Source organism: Trachurus trachurus, assembly GCF_905171665.1.
Source record: "Trachurus trachurus genome assembly, chromosome: 18".
Taxonomy (NCBI): domain Eukaryota; kingdom Metazoa; phylum Chordata; class Actinopteri; order Carangiformes; family Carangidae; genus Trachurus; species Trachurus trachurus.
The window spans coordinates 7,407,046-7,427,595 of record NC_139909.1 but is presented as its reverse complement, the minus strand read 5'-3'; the positions used below and the strand labels follow the sequence as shown (position 1 = coordinate 7,427,595).

The 20,550-nt window shown below is 42.8% G+C and overlaps 1 protein-coding gene across 1 annotated transcript; it reads left to right on the top strand.

The window, feature by feature from the left end:
• Window positions 1-216: 216 nt before the first annotated feature.
• LOC311002102 (FHF complex subunit HOOK-interacting protein 1A-like) lies at window positions 217-19,391 on the top strand (the record flags this gene model as incomplete). Its single annotated transcript, XM_083993333.1, has 16 exons — window positions 217-321; window positions 1,615-1,852; window positions 2,870-3,091; window positions 4,239-4,401; window positions 5,575-5,686; window positions 9,659-9,760; window positions 9,948-10,004; window positions 10,111-10,197; window positions 11,046-11,213; window positions 11,325-11,404; window positions 12,377-12,558; window positions 13,867-13,978; window positions 15,095-16,488; window positions 17,545-17,729; window positions 18,138-18,258; window positions 19,159-19,391. The coding sequence occupies 16 exons, from the start codon at window positions 217-219 to the stop codon at window positions 19,389-19,391; spliced, it is 3,561 nt and encodes a 1,186-aa protein (XP_083849459.1).
• Window positions 19,392-20,550: the final 1,159 nt, after the last annotated feature.

The window sequence follows — 20,550 nt, the reverse complement described above, 5'->3', positions numbered from 1 at the left end:
TCCATAGCTATAATATAGAATATGTTATAGCTCTACAAAAATCGTCAATAATGACTGGAGCTGAATCTGTCTCCTTCCAGGCCGGACGCTGCCTTCATTGCCCAGCGAGGGAGTCTGATGCCCCCGGCCCCGACGTCGGCCACAGCCGCCGCCGCTGCTGCCGCTGCCCACCCAGCCCCCCTGGAACATGCTATAGCCTCCTGACAGCCAATCAAAATGATGGCCTCGGTGGTTGTCGGGGGCAACCGGAAGAAGTCCCTCTCGCTGAGAGGGGTGGACCCGGAGACGTGCATGATCGTGTTCAAGAACCACTGGGCACAGGTAGAGGACTCAGTTACCAATCAGCTGATCAATCAATCAATCAATCAATCAATCAATCAATCAATCAATCAATCAATCAATCAATCAATCAATCAATCAATCAATTGATTGATTGATCATTATTGAACTGCTGATTGGTAACTGAGAACTGATGTTACAGTTGTTTTATTGTTGCTCTTCTTTACTTCTTCTGTCTCTCCAGTCTCTTCAGTCTGTCCTATTTTCCTCATAATGGTTGGCAGAGACTCTTTGTGTGTGTGTGTGTGTGTGTGTGTGTGTGAACCAGACTTTGGCCCTTAAACACAGAGTCCATTTAGAACAAACCTCTCTCTGCACCCGCCAAGAAAACCCCACACTGTCACTTTCTCTCTGTGTGCAAGTGTAGTGTGTGTGTGTCTGTGTGTGTGTGTGTGTAGTGTGTGTACCTCGCGTGTAGCAGCAGAGGTCAAAGGTTAACACAAGTCCAGACACAGTGAATTACATTCTTCTCTTTCATTCATCGCTCGTTGTTTTATTCCTCACAACAGTGAAGTCTTCGCTGTTTGTTATGGATGATCAATATTTACATTAAAGATGAAATAGAATAATAATTAATATCATCATTTCATTTAATTAAATGTTCAGGAATATCTTGTTTTATTTTGAAAGTTTGTTTCTCTCTGGAGCAACAGGTCCGTGTCAGCCAATCAGAAGAGAAGAGGCTCTGAGTCTCTCGTCTGATTGGCTGACTGGTTTTCTGAGTGATTGAATAAAAAATAGAGCAGATTTCAGGTTAAAACAAAACAAAAAAACAAATCCTACCACTACTTCTTGAAAAGGGTTTTTCAAGAGTTTTTTCTGGGATGAGCTCCTAGTGGCCATGAGAGGAACTGCAGCGTAAAATCCTAAAAAAGTTTGTCATTCATGGACATTTTAAGATATTTTCCAGAAGAAAAACGTGCAACTTGATTCCGGCATCCATTCAACTTTTTCATATCATTCATGCTTCTCAAAATATTCAAACTTTATTGAATTTTTTTCTAATTGAAAATGCATTGAAACGGTCTTCAAACTCTTCAAATCTTCTGCTTCTTTGAACTTCATCTACTTCAACATACTTTTACCTACAGACTTAATTCCACTTCTAAAACTTTCACAACACTTGATAGTGATCACGGTGCATTCAACTTTTTCATATCTTCTACCATTATTGATCAGTAACCTTTCGAAGTTCCTTATTCAGCTCAAACCTCAAATTAATTAAAGTCAAAATGGAAAAATAGTAAATATCGTGTTCACCTTCGCTCTCTGCAGGTGGTGAAGATCCTGGAGAAACACGAGCCGGGTCGCAGCGGTACCGGTGCTCTGAGCTTCCTCTCCGGTCACGGCAGCAGCAGTAGCAGCAGCAGTGCCGGTGGTGGCGGCGGCGGCGGCAGTGGCAGCGGCTCTGGGGCGTTACGCCTCGGTCCGATCCCGGCGGACGAAGCCAGCGCCGTCCAGAACTACGTGGAGCACATGTTGTTCCTGCTGATGGAGGAGGAGGCCGGACAAGGTCAGAGAACAGAGAGAAGATTGAATGTTTTTTAGACAAATTTAGGCAATTCTGAGCAAAAAGAGACAAAAAAGGACAACATCGGTATCACAATGTCCATTTTGCGTTAGCTGAGGCTTGAACTCACAACCTCTTACACCAAGAATCAGCTCATGAGACCAACTGGCTAAAAGGAGAAATCTGGTGTGTGGCTTCATAGATGAACTAAGCCAGTCACCATGGGGCCAAATTATGATACAAACAGCTGTCAAAATGTCAAAAACTGATAAATTGCATCTTGACACAGCATAGAAACATTGGTCACTTGTTTTTAACAGTGATTTGCTTCAAAACTAATCTTTAAAAATGCCACTCTTACATTGACAACAATTGTTCCCCATGAGAGCATAATTCAAAATGTTTTCAAAAATTCAGTTTTTGAGGTAAAATCCACCAGACTTCATTCACTATGACTCTAAATTTAAAGAAAAAAAAAACAATAAAATTGAAAATGTATTTAGCAAGAATTGGCTGGTATGTGTTTCCAAACGTTTTCATAATCAGTAGGCTCATTTTTTTAAATATCAAAAAGCCAGATGGTAACTTTGTGGAGGATGGTCTGAAGATGCAGTGCAGCAAATTTGGTGACAATTAAGCAAAAATTCTGAGAGAAGAAAGGTTTTATACGTTTTTGAAATGGACTTCTTTTGTGATGGACTTCATAATTTGGACTGAATTTAATTTTTAGAAAGGTTTCTGTAGTATTGGGGCTACATTTTGGTTAAAGTTGCAAAACTGTAGCATGTACGGTTAGTGAATTGTCAAATATTTAGATTTAAACACTAGCAATATTCCCCCAAGAAGAATATTGACATGTCCTTGCATCTGAGTAAATCTGGCACAGGACTGGACCTTTGTGCAAAGTTTGGTGATTTTGCATGTACTGTATGGGAAGTAGGATTTCCTAGGAAGAATAAGAATAAGAAGCAGCTTCACGGTTCTGCAGCGGTTGATTGTTGTTTGATGTCCCGGGTCCAGGGGGAGCGATGGGTCCCATCCTGGAGTTCGTGGTTCTGGAGGGTGTGATGGAGCGTCTGTTCCTGTGGAGCCTGAGGCGGCAGTTCACCGAGGACATGAAGCTGGAGCAGCTCCGCATGTACCAGATGCTGCTGTGTCAGGCCAAACAGCCGCTGCTGCACCACAAACCCGTCCTGAGGCCGCTCATGATGCTGCTGGCCTCCTGCGCCGGACCGGGAACCGGTGAGTCCGACTGCGGCATCAGGGACCAGTGATGATGGGAATAACGGCGCTACTTTTTCAGGAACGAGTTATCAAAAAAGTTACTGTTTCCCCCTTTATAACGTCAATACTTAACTCAAGAAGTCCCCGTCCCCCAAATCCGTTATGTACACATTATTATCAGTCCATCAACTACTTGGAAAAAAATACGTTTATCTAGAACTAACCAGCCTGTGTGGAGGAATACCACGTGAGTTGGTTAGTTCCAGATAAACAAGGGGGTTAGTCCAAGTAATTTGATGTATTTGAGTGTTTTATTTAAAAAAATATTGTAATAGTTACTTTTCCTGTTAATCAATTACTTTTATAATGTAGTAATTCAGCTACTAATTCAGTTCGTTTTGGGGGAAGGTAACAAGTAACTGTAACTAATTTACTTTTTAAAGCAGAATAACAGCCTTATAAAACAAAAGGGCGTTACTAACGGCACTACTTTTTTCAGTAACATGTAATTTAAAGCAGAAGTAAGCGATCCGGTCGTTTTGGCTAATGCTGCGTTCCAGGTAGGCTTTTGAAACCGTAAATTACAGCTTCAAGTCACAACTTACGACTTTGTAGCGTTCCAGGCAACCCACTCGTGTTTTTCCGACCTGTTTTACCTGTGAAAGTCACTATAACGGCCACTCGTAGCTTCTGACCCGTGAACTCGTACCAGATTGAACTGGTATGACTTCACAGGTCACGAGTTAATTAACAATTTTTTTCAGTCCATAAACTAGTCGGAAAAAAGCTGTTATCCCTCCACACATGCAGGTTGGTTAGTTCATTTCATTGTTTACATTTCGTTCCAGATAAACAGGAGATTAGTCCAAGTAATTTGACATATTTGAGCATTTTATTTTAAAAAGTTGCACAATAGTTACTTTTCCTGGTGTAGTAACTAACTCAGTTGCTTTTTTGGGAAAGTAATGAGTAACTATAACCAATTACTTTTTAAAAGTAAAGCGCCCAACAGTGGTCAGGACTCAGGAGGTTTAACCGAGCAGCTACATGTAATTGGCTTAAGGAGTTAAATCAGAAGTGTTTTCACATGTCGCAGGTGTAGGTGTGTGTGAGTGTGTAGTAAAGATGTGTAATGTGTTGTTGTTTCCTGTTGCCGCGGCGGCAGAGAGCGGCGGCGTGGTGGAGGCGGAGCTAGTCCTGCTGCTGAACCAGCTGTGTGTGGCGCTGGTCAAAGACCCGTCGGTGCTGGAGCTTTTCTTCCACACCAGTGAAGATCAGGGAGCGGCGAACTTCCTGCTGTTCTCGCTGCTCATTCCCTACACACACAGGTACACACACAGGTACACACAGGTATACACACAGGTACACACACAGGTATACACAAAGTTACAAAAGGTACACATTGGTGGATAGTACACACAGGTATACACACAGGTATACACATAGGGCCGGATTTACTAAGATCTCAGATAGCGGGCGCTATATTGTTTGCGCCCGCTATAATATTGCGAGTTTGGTTAGTGCACGCAAAACAGGTGATCTACTAAGAGTAACCCGCTAAATGAAAACACGTGCAAACCGCAATATGTAAATGAGGGTTTTGCGCGTCGTAATCGTTTCCGCCATGGAGAGAGTGGACAGAGAGCTGGACGGACGAAGGGACAGAATGACATTTGATCCGATGCATAGGCTACAATGACAGCATGTGTGTTCATCTCTCTCGCGCTCTGTTTAGATAAATAAACACAAATCGCTACAAGGCCCAACTCGTCATATAGTGACGAACAGGCAGCAGCTGCAGCGACAATCACACACCTATAATATGTTTGTGCCGCCCATGATCCAGTGGATTAATAGAGAGCTCAGGTGGGACACACGGATCTAAACGCTCTGACCACTGACCAGAGGGATCAAAGACGGGTGAAGGCAGCAGTGACGTGTCTCAGTCCAGGACCGTGGTAAATAAAGACGCAAAAACAGCCACCGCAATCTCTTCCTGGTTTGGTAAATCACATTGCCCTCGCTAAATAAATCGATTTGCATCTACTGCTCCCAGTATGTTGCACGTACTGGCTGAAACGCCCATATTTACATATTCATCAAGGCAAACACGCTAAATGGATCACACGTGCTATTCTGCCCGTGTGAGGGACGCAATCCTCGGTGCGTCCGGTTAGTAGATCAGGTTCCACATGTGTTTGCGCGTGCAATCACGTTTGCACACGTTTTAATACACGCAAACCTTTAGTAAATCCGGCCCAAAGTTACAAAAGGTACACATTGGTGGATACACACAGGTAAACACACACAGGTACACATATTAGTAGATACACACAGGTAAACACACACACAGGTACACACATACAAGTTGGTACACACGCTGGTTTAGACACACAAAGGTAGGAACACACATGGGGTATATATACATATATACACACACACACCGACACATTAAAGTGTGTGAACGTACAAACCAAACTTTATTGTTCTCCGTCTCTCAGACAGGGTTCGGTGGGTCAACAGGCCAGAGACGCTCTGCTGCTCATCATGTCTCTGTCGGCCTCCGAGCCGCGAGTCGCTCACCACATCGGAGAGAACACGTACTTCTGTCCTGTGAGTGACACACACACACACACACACACACACACACACACACACACACACACACACACACACACACACACACACACACACACACACACACACACACACACACACACACACACACACACACATATAGACAGATTATCCTTGACGTCTCGTCTCTTCGATAACAGAGAGGAGCTTCACGGTCGTCTCGTTTCTTAGATTGTGTTCAAGATCAGAAAACAAGACATTTTTTAACTTCTCTCTCCTTTGACCCTGTCGTTACAAACATGTGACGTCGTTATTTCTCTATCACACACACAGTGGATTCAGTTTGTACAGGTTTGTTTCCTGATCTGAGCTGGTTTATCCCTCACAGACCCCCCGTTATCTGAGCCGAACTGGGTTAATCTCCACATTCCTTCTAACTGCAGACAGAGGAGTAGGAAAAACACACTTTACTGAGAGCATGGGAGAAGGAAAACTGTTGAATTTTACATATTAAATCACTTTAAATATATATATATATTTTTAAAACAAGCTTTTTAAAGGAATAGTTCACCAAAAAATGAAATTCAGTCATTAGTGACTCACCCTCATGCTGATTAATACTCTTGAGTAGTTTTTTATTCCTCAAAGTGCATCTGGAGACCCGGGAGGCTGGTTCGTAGTCCAACGAAATTCTTATATGATAGTCAATAGCACCCGACATTATGTATATATACACAAAAACCATTTAATATTCCTCCACACTGCTCGTCCACTGCAATCCAAGTGTCCTGAAGGGAGATAGTCCAGAGTTTACTGGAAACAACAGCATTTAGGACATTTTTACAGCCTGACAGTCCTGTATTGCGTTTGTGCCCCAGGCAAATTCAATACAGGACTGTTTAGGCTGTAAAAATGTCCTAAATGGCGTAATTTCGAGTAAACTCTGGACTATGTCCCTTCAGGACACTTGGATTGCAGTGGACGAGCAATTTGGAGGAATATTAAATGTTTTTTGTGTAGTTTTATGGACGTTTTGTATCGGGCGCTATTGACTCTCATATAAGGATTTCATTGGACTACGAACCGGCCTCCTGGGTCTCCAGAAGAGGAATAAAAAACTACTCTGAAGTATTTATCAGCATGAGGTTGATTTTCATTTTTTGGTGAACTATCCCTTTAAAAAGCTGCAACTTGAATCTGTTGTGGTTTCTGGTGAGTCAGCTGTTTGTTGAAACGACCGTGATGATGTGAAGTTTTTTGAGCGCAGAGCGTGATGATGAGAGCTTTTCTTTTCTTCTCTTCATTCATCTCCTCTGTGCATTGTAATCTCATTATGACCGTTATGTAATAAAACTAATGAGCTCACGCCGCCTCCTCTGGGTCGGACAGACAGAGAGAGAGAATGAATGACAGGGTAAACACGAGGGAGACGAGTGTTAGCATGTGCTAATTAGCATTAAATGCAAACAGATGGGAGAGATATTTAATGTTTTTTTTAACAAACTTTATTATCACATTATTAAACAAACAACAAGACATCATGCAAACATAAAACAATAGTGAAGTAGGCCTACAGGGTGTGCATACATAAATAGGCTATCGCTCAAAAAGCAGAGTTTGACATAAATAAATAAAATACAATGTATTAGGATGCATAAAGTGAATTTGATCAATAAAGAATCAAAACAAAACAAAACAAATATATATATCAGTGCTGTAAAATATATGCACAGGCCAATATGCTGTTAAGAAAATTTTCTGTATGTTCTGTTGATGTCAAATGTGCTCTGTTCAGGGCCTATGTCACCCCCCTATATACAGCTCATCTCTGGTCTTCCTACAGAGTGAAAAGTATGCAGAGGCTAAAAGTGGCTTATAATGACGCCATGAGGTTGTTGCTACGTGTTCCTAGGTGGCACAGTGCCAGCCAGTTATTTGTATCTTCTAATGTACCAACATGTCCGGCACTGTTGCGCAAGCTGATGTTCAACTTAATGTGTCGTTTGGACCTGTCTGATAACTGTATTATCAAGGCCTTAACCTGCCCCATGATGGGATATCGGTTCACATCCAGGCTTTGTAAGCACTGGCACAATAGTTTGCACTGTTTCTTTTAAACTAACAGTGACAAATTACTGTATTTTATATTATTTGTTTGGTTGTTTGTCCACTTGGTTTTGCCTTGTATGTTAAGTGTGTATGCGTATGAGAGTGGACCACTTTTTCGAGTCCATAATAAAGAAATTAAGACATTCATTTCATTTTTACAAACTTTATTATCATATTTGAGACATTATACAAACATGAAATCATACAAACATGAAACAACACTAAAGTACAGGGAGTGCATAATACATATAGCAGAGCTTGACAAAAATATTTAAATGAAATAATAAATATTATATATTTAATGTAACTGGGGGTGACGATGCGCCTTTTGTTTACTTCCCGTGTCGGCCATGTTGGCTCCACCGCTGCCAGCTTCTGTCAGTGTGTGTTCCAGCAAAGACACTTGAGTATGTGCCACCTGTGTGTGTGTGTGTGTGTGTGTGTGTGTGTGTGTGTGTGTGTGTGTGTGTGTGTGTGTGTGTGTGTGTGTGTGTGTCTATGTGTGTGTGTGTCAGATTTAAGACCATGTGACCACACTCTGACCTCAATCTTTATGCAGAGAGCAGATTAGTAAATCAGTGTGAGATTGGCTCGCGCTCAGGGGAGGGATTAGCAAGTCTGCACGTGATTGGACGGCGGCCTGATTGTTAACAAGACTTGAGACTGCAGCTGTTTGACCACCGCTGCTGCTGCTGTTGTTGTTGTTGTTGTTGTTGTTGTTGTTGTTTACTTTGATGTTGCTTCCTTTGGTTTCCTCTTCTTTCTCCCCTTTCTTCTTCTCTTTGCATTTCTGCCTTTTTCTTTCTTTCTTTCCTGTCGTCTCTCTCCTTTCTTGTTCTGCATCTTGAGAAATAATTATCTTTTTGAGTTAAAGTCCCAGTATGTAACTTATTTGGCTTTTTATTAGCAAAAATCAAATCTGTCTTTCATAAATCCGTATTTCACTGAAGTCGAATCACACCTGCACAGGGCCGTTGTATAGGGGAGAAAGGTGATGATAAGTCTAGGGGCCCAGAGCCCAGCAGGGCCCACAAAAAACCCCAGTGGTCTAATCTTCGTATGACTGTTTTGATGTTAATGCAGCATTACTGTGAGTATTAATCAGGGTCATATGCAGAATAATTCAAAGTAGGCTAAATTAAAAATGATAATACATACGTAGTCTAAGAAAGAAGGGGAAAAGTCAGGGGGCAGGGGCCCACTTTGGTATTCTGTCAGGGGGCCCAGAATTCCTAGCAACGGCCCTGCACCCGCATACAAATAAAAGCTTTCTGGTACCTTAGAATGAGTTGTTACAAGTCGTTACAAATACATAAGTGGGCGACGCACCGAACCGAGGCGGCCATGTTGCATCATGACCGTAGGTAACCACGGAAACTGAGCGGAGCTGTGGGCTCGGCCTGTTAAAACTGTCACCACTGTGTAGTGTGAGGAAGGACGGAGGCACTGGTGTTGCATTCAGGTGCAGTCAGGCAGACGACCGTCGGCAAACCAACCGGATGTCATTTTACTCCCAGAGAGAAAGACGGTAAAACAATACCACATCACCATGACAACATATTGTCACGCCTGTTTTGCCTCGTCTGTTGTCTGTCTGACATCTGCCCGATTTCACGTGAATGCAACATCAAGAATACGTTCAGATATGCAACCGCACCGCTAGATGGGGGGAATTCCTACATACTATACCTTTAAATGAGAAGAGCCGAAAACACCAGACAAATGTCAAACTTACATCATTTGTTATTTAATCAGTAAAAACATCTCATCTCTTCTTGTCTCTCATCTGCTCTCATTCTCTGCTCTTTATGGGATTTCATTTCTTTAAAAGCAGATGTGTGTTTGTGTATTTGTGCAGCGCTTACCCATGTGTGTGTGTGTGTGTGTGTGTGTGTACAGGTGCTGGCCACAGGTCTGTCCGGTCTCTACTCGTCTCTACCGGCCAGGCTGCAGGTTTACAGCGAGGACTGGCACTGTCTGGACCAGGCCGACTGGCAGCAGGTAACCACGACGACCGCACAGTGCACGAGTGACAGGGTGACATGATGAAGGAATGAGTGGAGTGGAAGGATGAATAAGAGTCTGAAAATGAATCTAAACCGAGATTTAGGGACTTTTTAGGGAGTAAAATGTGAATTTTTACACAAAAAAATGAATAATTGATTCATGATGTTCGACGGGTCGACAGGTTCCAGCCCTCGTCCACTTCCTGCACTCGCTGGACTTCTGTAGCGCCGTTACCAAGGTGATTTAAACACACACAGACACAAATACACACATTCACACAAAGGCTCTTTAAAGAAGAAAAGGATTCATCAGTCTGTCTGTCTGTCTTTATCTCCTCTGCTCAGGTGGCTCATCCCTCCATCAGGGCCCAGCTGCTGAGTTACATCTACAACGGCTTCTTGGTGCCTGTCCTGGCTCCCGCTCTGCACAAGGTGTCAACACCTCTGATATAAAGTTGAAATATCATGAGTACCTTAAAGTCTATTTATGTATTTTGACCATGTTGAAGAACAAAAATTGGAAAGAAAAACACAAAAGCGTAATCATACATATTCAAAAAGGAGCGAGAAGAAGCTGTGAATCTTATTGAATCCCACTCCTTTTCCACAAATCATGAACAAATCACTTGTCCCACTTCCTTAATTGCCCTTTATTACATTGTTTGTGTCAGGGAAAAAAAAGAAATTGAAAAAAAAAAACCTACAAAAGAAGACCTGTATTTGGATTTTTTAAATTAGAGAAGTTTTATCAACAGAAAGCAGAACGACCCCTGCAAACATTTTATTCTGTAGCTGCTTTTCTGGGACAGATTTTGTAAGATGTTCATACTAAAACATTCATTTGTTAATATATCTAATAGCTACAGTTCAACTGCTAAATAAATGTATAGGATTAAGAAAACACTGTATGTGTATTGAGTAGTATGAAGTAGCTGAAAATGTAAATACTGTACACACAGATTCCCACTTGTCATACATGGGATCACCACTAGAGGGCAGATGTTAAATCCTGTTTTCCAGTTGAATTCAATTAGAGCTCCCTCAGAAAATATCTTAAACGATTTTTGTAAAGATACAAATGAACACAAATGACAAATGAAAATAACAAATGAAGATGTTCATCCGTGTCATGTCAGGATGTAGATAAAGCTTTAGTGATGATGGTTGAACACCTTGTTATTCAGGTACATTCAGGTTTGTATAAACCTTCCTGTGTGTGTGTGTGTTCGGTGTGTGTGTGTGTGTGTTCGGTGTGTGTGTGTGTGTGTGTGTGTGTGCAGCTGACGGTGGAGGAGGTGATGACCACCACGGCCTACCTGGACCTGTTCCTGCGCTCCATCTCGGAGCCGGCTCTCCTCCAGACCTTCCTGTCCTTCATCCTGCTGCACACCCACGACAACGTGCACATCCTGGACACGCTGGTCAGCCGGGTCAACACGCCTTTTCAGGTAAGCTAAAACTGTCAGTCGTTATCTCGCACTTCTCACACATTCTGCAGCTGAACAGATTTTAAAAAAAGACCTTTGAACCTTTTTGTTGTGTGTTGTTTTGTCCTGCAGCTGGGCACCGTGTCGCTGGCTCTGTTCAGGACTCTGATTGGTCTGTTCTGTGAGGACGTCATGCTGCAGTTGGTCTTCAGGTCAGTCCCAAGCAGATACCGCACTGAAAAAAAACCCCTCAATTTGTTTGTTTTGTCGATTATTTTCATTATCAATTCATCTGTCGATTATTTTAAACGATTAATCGATTAGTTGTTTGGTCAACAAAATGTTAAAAAATGTTGAAAAATCTCAATCAGTGTTTCTCAAACCGCAAGATGACGTCTTCAAATGTCTTGTTTTGTCCACAAACCAAAGAGAGACTCAGTTTATTGTCGTAAAGGAACAAGGAAACCAGAAATATTCACATTTAAGAAGCTGAAATCAAAGAATTTTGACTTTTTTTCTTAAAAAACTACTCAAACTGATTATTCGATCATTGTTCCTTCTGCCATCAAGCTGTTAAATGCAGAGCTGGCCTGAAGCTGTAGTTAATACAGTAATACAGTTGTAGACAATGTGTTTTATTTGGATACTGACATATTTACTTATTTATTATTTGTTCTACTTATTATACTTTTTATCTTACCTTGATCTCGCACTTCCCTCCTCACTTGTATGTTTGTGTAAATGATTGTATGTGGGTGATGGTCAACTGTAGAAACAGAATTGCCCTATGGGATAAATAAAGTAATCTCAACTCAACTCAACCCAAAATAGTTGATGATTCATTTAAAAGGATAGTTCAACATTTTGGCAAATTGACCCATTGCCATAATCCCTAAATCAACTGGTAACACAACTTGTCCACCAGAACGTTTTGGAGTTGTTGGATTGTGTATTTGATGAGTTTGATGAGTCAAACCAAGAAATCCCATGAGCCTCCGTAGCGTAGCTCTGAGCAGCTCACGGCTCTGCTCCGCCGTTCTAAAAACAGCTTGCACCGACAATTAAAGGTAACGAACCTACTGCTATGACTATAGGGATTATGGCAACGGGCCAATTTGCCAAAATGTTGAACTATCCCCTTAATAATCGATTAGTGTTGGATTGAACATCTCGTGTCTCCTCAGGTATCTGATCCCCTGCAGCCACCTGAGCAGGAGGCAGTGTTGCTCCTTGAAGCAGAGAGACTGTTACTCCTCCAGCGCCGCCTCCTTCCTGCTCCTCATGCCGTCCTGGTGCCCCGTGTACCTCCACAACGCAAACTCACAGTCGCACTCGGAGCACATCCACTGGCCCAAAGGAGCAGCAGGTCGGTACAACTGACACATCTACTGTACATCCACACACACACTTTAGGGTGGACCTCCCTAGCTCAAAGACGTGACTCACACATGCTTTTATTCATCTATAAAGCCCTCATTGGCAAACTCCCCATCTACATCTCTTCATTACTTGTTCGGCCCACAATCACTTACAACACCCGCTCTAGCAACTGGTTGCAATGGGCTCTATGCACAGCTCCACTACTTCCTGAATTTAAGGCAGGTCCTTCATTTCCTGTCTTACATTATTGGACAAACTGATTAATCCAGGTGTGTCTGACCATTGTGACTACTCAGACACACCTGGATTAATCAGTTTGTCCAATAATGTAAGACAGGAAATGAAGGACCTGCCTTAAATTCAGGAAGTAGTGGAGCTGTGCATAGAGCCCACTGCATATTCCCAAAGTTCGGACTGAGCTAGGGAGGTCTGCCTTCCCCACACATCTGGAATCATCTACAACTAACTCTTAAAGCAGATATCAGCTTCACGGCCGTTTCGGCTAATGCTGCGTTCAAGGCAGGCTTTTGAAACCGTAAGTTACAGCTTCAAGTCACAACTACGACTTGGTAGCGTTCCAGGTAACCCGTAGCTCGTGTTTTTACCATCCTGTTGTCTGTGAAAGTTCCCTATAACGGCCACTCGTAACTTCCGACCCGTGAACTCGTACCAGATCGAACTGGTATGACTTCACAGGAAGGAAAAACACAAAGTACGAGTTTCTTTGAACGCACCATGAGTTAGCAGCCCCCGCCCTTGTCAGGCATCAATTGGTCCTCGTGCTACGTCACCACATTCACGCGCATCCCTTGGCTGCACACACAGCCCTTCATGCCGTTCTCTCTCCTCATTGGATAACACTTGTATCCCACAAGGAAAATTTTCTCCTCGGGTTACAGCAGAGCAGAGTGACGGAGAGACTCGTGTTTAGGCTGAAATACTTCATGTAAGTGATTGCTGACGGAAAATAGGACTATTTAGGACTTATATTAACAAAAACATTCCACTGATATCTGCTTTAAGTTAAACTCATTTGTCCCATTCAATCACTTCAAATCATTAATTAATAATTCCCTGTCTTCCGTTTGTAATTGTTTCCTCTGATCTATTCTGTTCTGTCCTTTACTGTATTTTATTGTGTATATCTGTTCTGTATTTTGTTTGTTTTGCTTTGTACTCTCGTCTGCACTGTAAATGAGGCTTGCCTCAGTGTACTAACAAGTTTAAATAAAGGTAACTAACTAACTAACTTTCACATGTGTGTGTATTAACTTGAACTCTCCGTCGTCCTCAGACTTGGCGGTATCGGACAGTGTCGGTTACTGCCGAGGTTCAGACTTCCTGATGGACGTAAACTACCTCCACTACCTCTGGGACGCCCGTCAGGCCATCGCCACCTCCCAAAGGTTAGTGTACTGTGTCTGACTTCTGGTTTCCTGTTGGATGAACGCTGGGACTGGGGCTACAGCTTAAACTGGTCAAAGATTATGGTCTGGGAGTTTAAAGGTGGTATGGGTATGTTGGTCATGTTAATAAGAGATCATTCATAAACTCTCCAGTCACTGGAGCACTGGGCCACTGTTGAGAATTGCTTTGTTGTGATATACTGACACCTGCTGGACAAACTCTGATACTACATTTATAAGGGAGGCCTCCTTCCAAGGCCTTGAAGTGTTACATCCTCTGTGACGGTTTTTGGATCTGCTTGTAAACGCTTAAATTGACTAGCACGGCCTGGACTCCACACCTTTGATATATTTCTATGATATGATGATGAAACAAGGACTGTGAGGAAACATAGCATACAACATTAATGTGGGTAAAGTTCATAACACAACATTACAGTTGTACAAGAAGTATAAACACATTTTTCTTAGGGTTTTTTTGAGTTCATCAGTGTGCTAACTTGATCACAATGACAATTATTGACATTAAGAAGTATGTAGAATGCTAACATTTGCTGATTAGCACTAAACACAAAGTATCACTAAGGTTGTGTAATCCACCCAGAAGTTGCTGAGATATTTTGGTAACCCTTTAATTTACAAGCCTCTAATTACGTGATAATGTCAAGAACTGGTCAACAACTAACTATTAATTGCATAGTAATGTCAAGAAACAGCCAAGAAATCATGGTCAATTTCATGGTAATGGAATTTTTTCAAAAAGGCAAAAGATTACACATGCTTTTCATGCTTTGGATTTTTGGGGAAAGGCCAGAATTTTTCTCCTCCAAGTCTTTGCAATTGACAGTTATTTTTGGGCTATTTCTACGCAATCAATCGTTATTTTTTTGGCTATATTTCTCAACATTACTATGAAATTGACCGTTTTTTCTAGGGTATTTCTAGACATTATTACGCAATTACTCGCTATTTCTTGGCTATTTCTTTAGCGGCCTGTAAATTACTTATATGAGACTTTGTCATGGCACTAGAGAAGCAGATCCTTACCTCTAATTTTGAGGAATAACCGAGTTGTCTGACATCTTGATGAAGATGAGTTTTGTTGTCTTCCTGCAGGGCGTGTCAGTTCTGGTCAGCTCCGTATGACGGGATCAACCCCTCGTCTGAAGAGTACCAGTCCGACACACCCGGGGACGACATAGAGGATGAGGAAGAAATCGTACAGCGGGTCAAGAGCGACTCCATCTGCTCTTTGGTCATCACTCCTCCCCCCCTGGCCCTCTCCCCGACCCCCTCCTCCTCGGACACCATCTCCACGGGCAACCAGGCGGGAAGAGCCGGTTCTGCCCTGGAGCTGGAGTGGGACGACATTTTTGAAGACGAAGATCTCTCCTCATTGGCGCTGACCAACGGAAACGGCGGCGTTCCGGCACCTCCTCCTCTACCTCCTCAACACATCCAGGAAATGCGACGCAATGCGATCAAGTTGGTTCACGGCTCGTACGTGGAAGAATCGGAGTTTCAGGACGACGTTCTGGTCTACGATCTCGTCGCACAGAAGGACACAAAGGCGGCCATTTTGGAGCGACTCATGGCGGCGAACCGAAGGGCACGCGGAAGCATCTCGAACGGTCAGCGAGTGTCGCCGGGAATGTCGATAGCGTCGATGTTAACATCGACGGGGAGGACGGTCATGGAGACGGTTAACAGCATCATGTCGACGAGGAGGAGGAGCGAGGACGCGGGAAGGGATGAAAGAAGGAGCGAAGAGTTCGTAAAGGAGGTGAGGAGGAGTGAATTCTGTGGAAAAGAGACAGGGAGGAAGAAGGAGGAGGAAGAAGAAGGTGAGAGGAACTGGATGGACGTACAAGCGGAGGTGAAAGGACATCAACTGTTCACCAACGGGTTTAATGGAAAGAATCACATCATCGACGAATGCGATGACGTCGAGGAAGACGACCAAGTTATTCAGAAGAGCTTCAACCTGAGCGACCTCACGACTGTTATTACCAATCACAATCACAATCACACAACAACACAGCACCAGCAGCACGTCGTACACCACAACACACAACCTCCACCGCCATGTTTAGAGACAAACACCGTACCCAACGGCCATCGTGAACCCGACCCTTCGGTTTCTGCGTCCAATACCTCCAAACCTCCAAGTCTGCCGGGTGGAAAAGCGACAAAGAAGAAGGACGACTTCCTGTCCCAATACCAAGAGCTCATGCTCTCTTTCGGGGTCGAGCCGGACTGTGACGACATCACGGACAACATCGGCTCGTTTCGGAGGCGGGTTCGAGCGCTGAGGCAAAAACTGGAAGAAGAGGAGGACAAGCTCTACGACGAATTTGAGTTCATCTCCTCGTGGGACGACGGAGAGGAGGAGGAAGGAGATGAGGAGGAGGAGGAGGCCATGGAAGAGGAGGACGAGGACGAGGAAGGAGAGGAGCTGAGGAGCGGCAGCAGTAAGAAAGGCGGCAGTGGACACGGAGTTCCCTTCACAGGTACAACACATCTCCTGAAACTAAAATATATTGACTGTCACATACTAACTAATAGGACTGGGACGATATGCTTTTCTCCCGATTTGATTCTTCTACGATTTTTTGGATGGCGATTCGATTTAAATTGCGATTCTACGATATTGCCGATTCTCTAGATTTTTAGTCTGCATTTTTAACATTTATCTGCACACAAATACTGTAGAAACCTATAAATTAAAGCAGAAGTAAGCGATATTTTGTGTTAATATAAGTCTTAAATAGTTCTATCTTCCGACAGCAATCACTTACATAGAGTGTTTGGACCGAAACACGGGTCTGTCAGTCACTCTGCTCTGCTCTGAGCCGAGGAGAAAACTTTTCTCGTATCCTACAAGTTTTATCCAATGAGGAGAGAGAACGGCATGAAGGGCTGTGTGTGCAGCCAAGGGATGCGCGTGAATGTGGTGACGTAGGGACAAGGACCAATAGATCCATGACGAGGGCGGGGGCTGCTAACTCCGTCGGCTGACAAGAAGTTATGGTGCGTTCAAGGCAACTCGTAACTCGTGTTTTTCCCACGTGTGAAGTCGTACCAGTTCGATCTGGTACGAGTTCACGGGTCGGAAGTTACGAGTGGCCGTTATAGTGACTTTCACAGGTAAAACTGGTCGGAAAAACACGAGTGGGTTGCCTGGAACGCTACAAAGTCGTAAGTTGTGACTTGAAGCTGTAATTTACGGTTTCAAAAGCCTGCCTGGAACGCAGCATTAGCCAAAACGACCGGATCGCTTACTTCTGCTTTAACATAGCCTACTCCATTATAAAGTGAACTTAAACCCTTTTCAAAAGCTGTACTCTCTGTATGTAAAAAAGGCTAACAAATGCACATTGCACAATATTCAACCCCCCCCCCCCCCCCCCCAAAAAAAAAAAAAAAAAAAATCCCCCCAAAAAAATCGATTTTTGGAAAAGGAAATCGATTCAAAAATCATCAAAAAAGATATTGCGATATTTATGTGAATGTCATTTTTCTCCCACCCCTACTAACCAACCTGTTGTTTCCTAACCGTGCCCTAGGTCCGTTCATTAGCGTCCTGTTGTCCCGCCTCGAGAACCTTCTGGAGAACTCCATTGCCGTGAACCTGTTGGTGACGGGCATCCTGGCCCAGCTGGCGTCGTACCCACAACCTCTGCTGAGATCCTTCCTGCTCAGCACTGAACAAACAACAAACAACCAGCCCAACGTGCGCACGCTCTATCAGGTAACATCTACACACAAGTCGCACACATCCTGTTTGCAAAACTTTGGGAGTATTTCAGGAGCAATGGAGCGACGAGGTGAAGATCTAAACCATTTACCACATGTCTGCTGTTTCCTCCTCCTTCTTCTTTCGTTGGTTTATTTATGAACGCGAGACTCTTCAAACGTGCTCTCTGGTTGGCTAGATTTTCCATTCGGGCTGCCGTACAAACATGGCGGCGCAAGTGGCGACACTCTTAAGCAAGACCCTTGCTATAAAGAATAAATATAAGGCTATGAAAACCAAACAAATTTTATTTTATAGAGATTATACACTTAAACAAATGGGTAGTTGCCAATTATTACACACTTTAAATCCATTTTTATTGTTTTCCATGTCTCAATTATAATGCTGTGCATGTGTTTTCAGGTGTTGTTGTCGGTTCACGCTCAGATTGAGCGCTACGTGGCGGTCAGACCGGACTATCCAACCCTGGTGACGGAGGCCTGGAGGTTCTTGTTGGCTAAAGACCAGGACAGCAAGTTTAGAGGTTAATGAACACTCTCGTTACCTTATCATCAACAGGAAATCAAAGCCAGCAGCTGCAGGTTTCACTGCCTGAAGCTGCATTTCCTCTACAGCACAGAAATCGATGCACCAGTAACAGTGCACAGAGGTGGCAACAGTTCCAGTTTATTACAGCAGCAGTATTGATATGATGTTGTAGGGCAGTGGTTCTCAACTGGTGGGTCGGGACCCAAAAGTGGGTCGCGGACCCGTTCTGGATGGGTCGCGGACAGCCGGTCAAAAAAGTAAATAATATTTAATGCACATCTGATGTTGGACATGTCTTTTATTTTGAAAAATAACTTATATTGAAAGGCATGCATCACGTGAACACATGCTGGTCCTCCTCAGTTTCTTATTATTTGCTCTGAATGCAAATATATCAGTTTCTTATTAATGTGGCCTGAATGCAGTGAATCTTGTTTTGTTTTGTGGGTCTTTATTTTGTGCAATTTGATATTTATTCACTTTTGTGAATATGCTCTGAATGCAGAGATGCATTAGAAGTCAAATATATCATTTTGTTGGTCTCCATTTTGTGCAGTTTTATATTTTTTTATTCACTTCCGTACATGCAGTTGTCATGGTCCTCCTCAGTTTCATTCATGTGCTCTGAAATGCACTTTGCTCAATAAAGAGCTAAATGAGTTTTTAAAGGCTTTAAAAAAAATTCTTGGTTTGAATTCTATAAAAGAGGGTCGCGACTTAATGACCATGGGAAAATGTGGGTCCCAGAGTGAGACTAGTTGAGAACCCCTGCTGTAGGGAATAATATGAATTCTTACAAGAGGTGGACTTTTGTTAGAAAATGGCAGATGCTGAAATACACACTTGGCAGCAGACTGATTTACCTTGAGTTTGATCTTTTCCTCACGTTTCTTAGAGTGCCTCGAGTCTCAACATGACGACATCATCCTGGACCCGTCTCTTCCTAACGGATCTGTGAGGAACGCTCTGGCTATACCCCCTCTTGGCGTCTTGCCCCCCTGCCCCCCGATCCCCCCTCAGGCCAAGAGCCGGGTGTTCGCCATCGTCCTGTACGCCGAGTTCCTCAAGGAGCTCGCCGCCATCGCCCAGGAGCACAGCATCGCTCTGGACTGCTCTGCCGAGGAGTAACGGGAGCGTCGGTTGGTGGTTTTTAAAAACTTTCTGTCCGAGAAACGGAAACCAATATAGTACCACCGATGTACCTGTGAGCAAGAAGGCACTGCTGAAGACTCATCAAAGGAGCTGCTAATTGGCCACCAGCAGAAGACTGAGGGCTTGTGAAGTCTTAATGTACAAGCACAACACATGCAACACATCTTGAGGAGTTAATTCGACAGGTGTGAGTAAGTTATATTGTCTTTATGCATAGATCTGTACGCTATGTATACATATATATGTATGTACCTGGCAGCACTTGAATATTTTGATGTTTTCCCCTTGTGAATACGGATGATATTTATGTCAATGAAAATAATTTGATGGAGATTATTTTGAAGATAAATCATTTTCAGATTTGTATATATTTGTGGGATCAATGCAAATAGTTTTCTACATTTTTCTGAAATATTTGCACTTATTTCTTGATATGAAAAAAAAAAAATCAAAACTCTATTATTGTTATTGAACCGTCTTACTTCAAAATGCAGAAGACTTTATTTCCAGCCTTTTTAATTCAAGCTCCTACTCTGGAAGAGAAACTTGATGCATGACACTAAGCTAACCTGACTGAAAAACACTAAAGTAAGACTATGTAATGTTTGTTGATAATGATTGATTTTTGATAATTATTGATTTAGTTACATAGTCTCACTTTATTGTGATTTTACATTAGATCAGACTTCAACAAACAACTGCTGATTGGTTTTAGGGAAGATAGTAGGCTACCGCTAGCTAGGCTACTAGCTAGCTACTACTAGCTAGCTGCTACTAGTGCTATTAGATGTCTTGTAAAATATAAATTTTTTTCAAAAAACAAGATAATTTTAATCCCTGAGGCCCAAATGTGCTTTCCTACATTGATACCAGCACCATGATGGAAATTTAATTTCATTTGGAGACACATTCATGCTCAACATAATTCAGCTGTTTTGTTTTTGTCGAACCATTCCCTTTTTTGTTTCTGCTTTTTGGCAGAATTTGGGAGTTTTGAAATTTTAAGTAATTCACAACAATCAATATTCAAAAGCTTGATTTTACACAGATTTTCAGATTGATGTTCGTCCCTCCTGTTGTGTTATTTTGCATCTATAGTCAGAGCTGAAACGTTATGATAATGAACTTGTTTTCC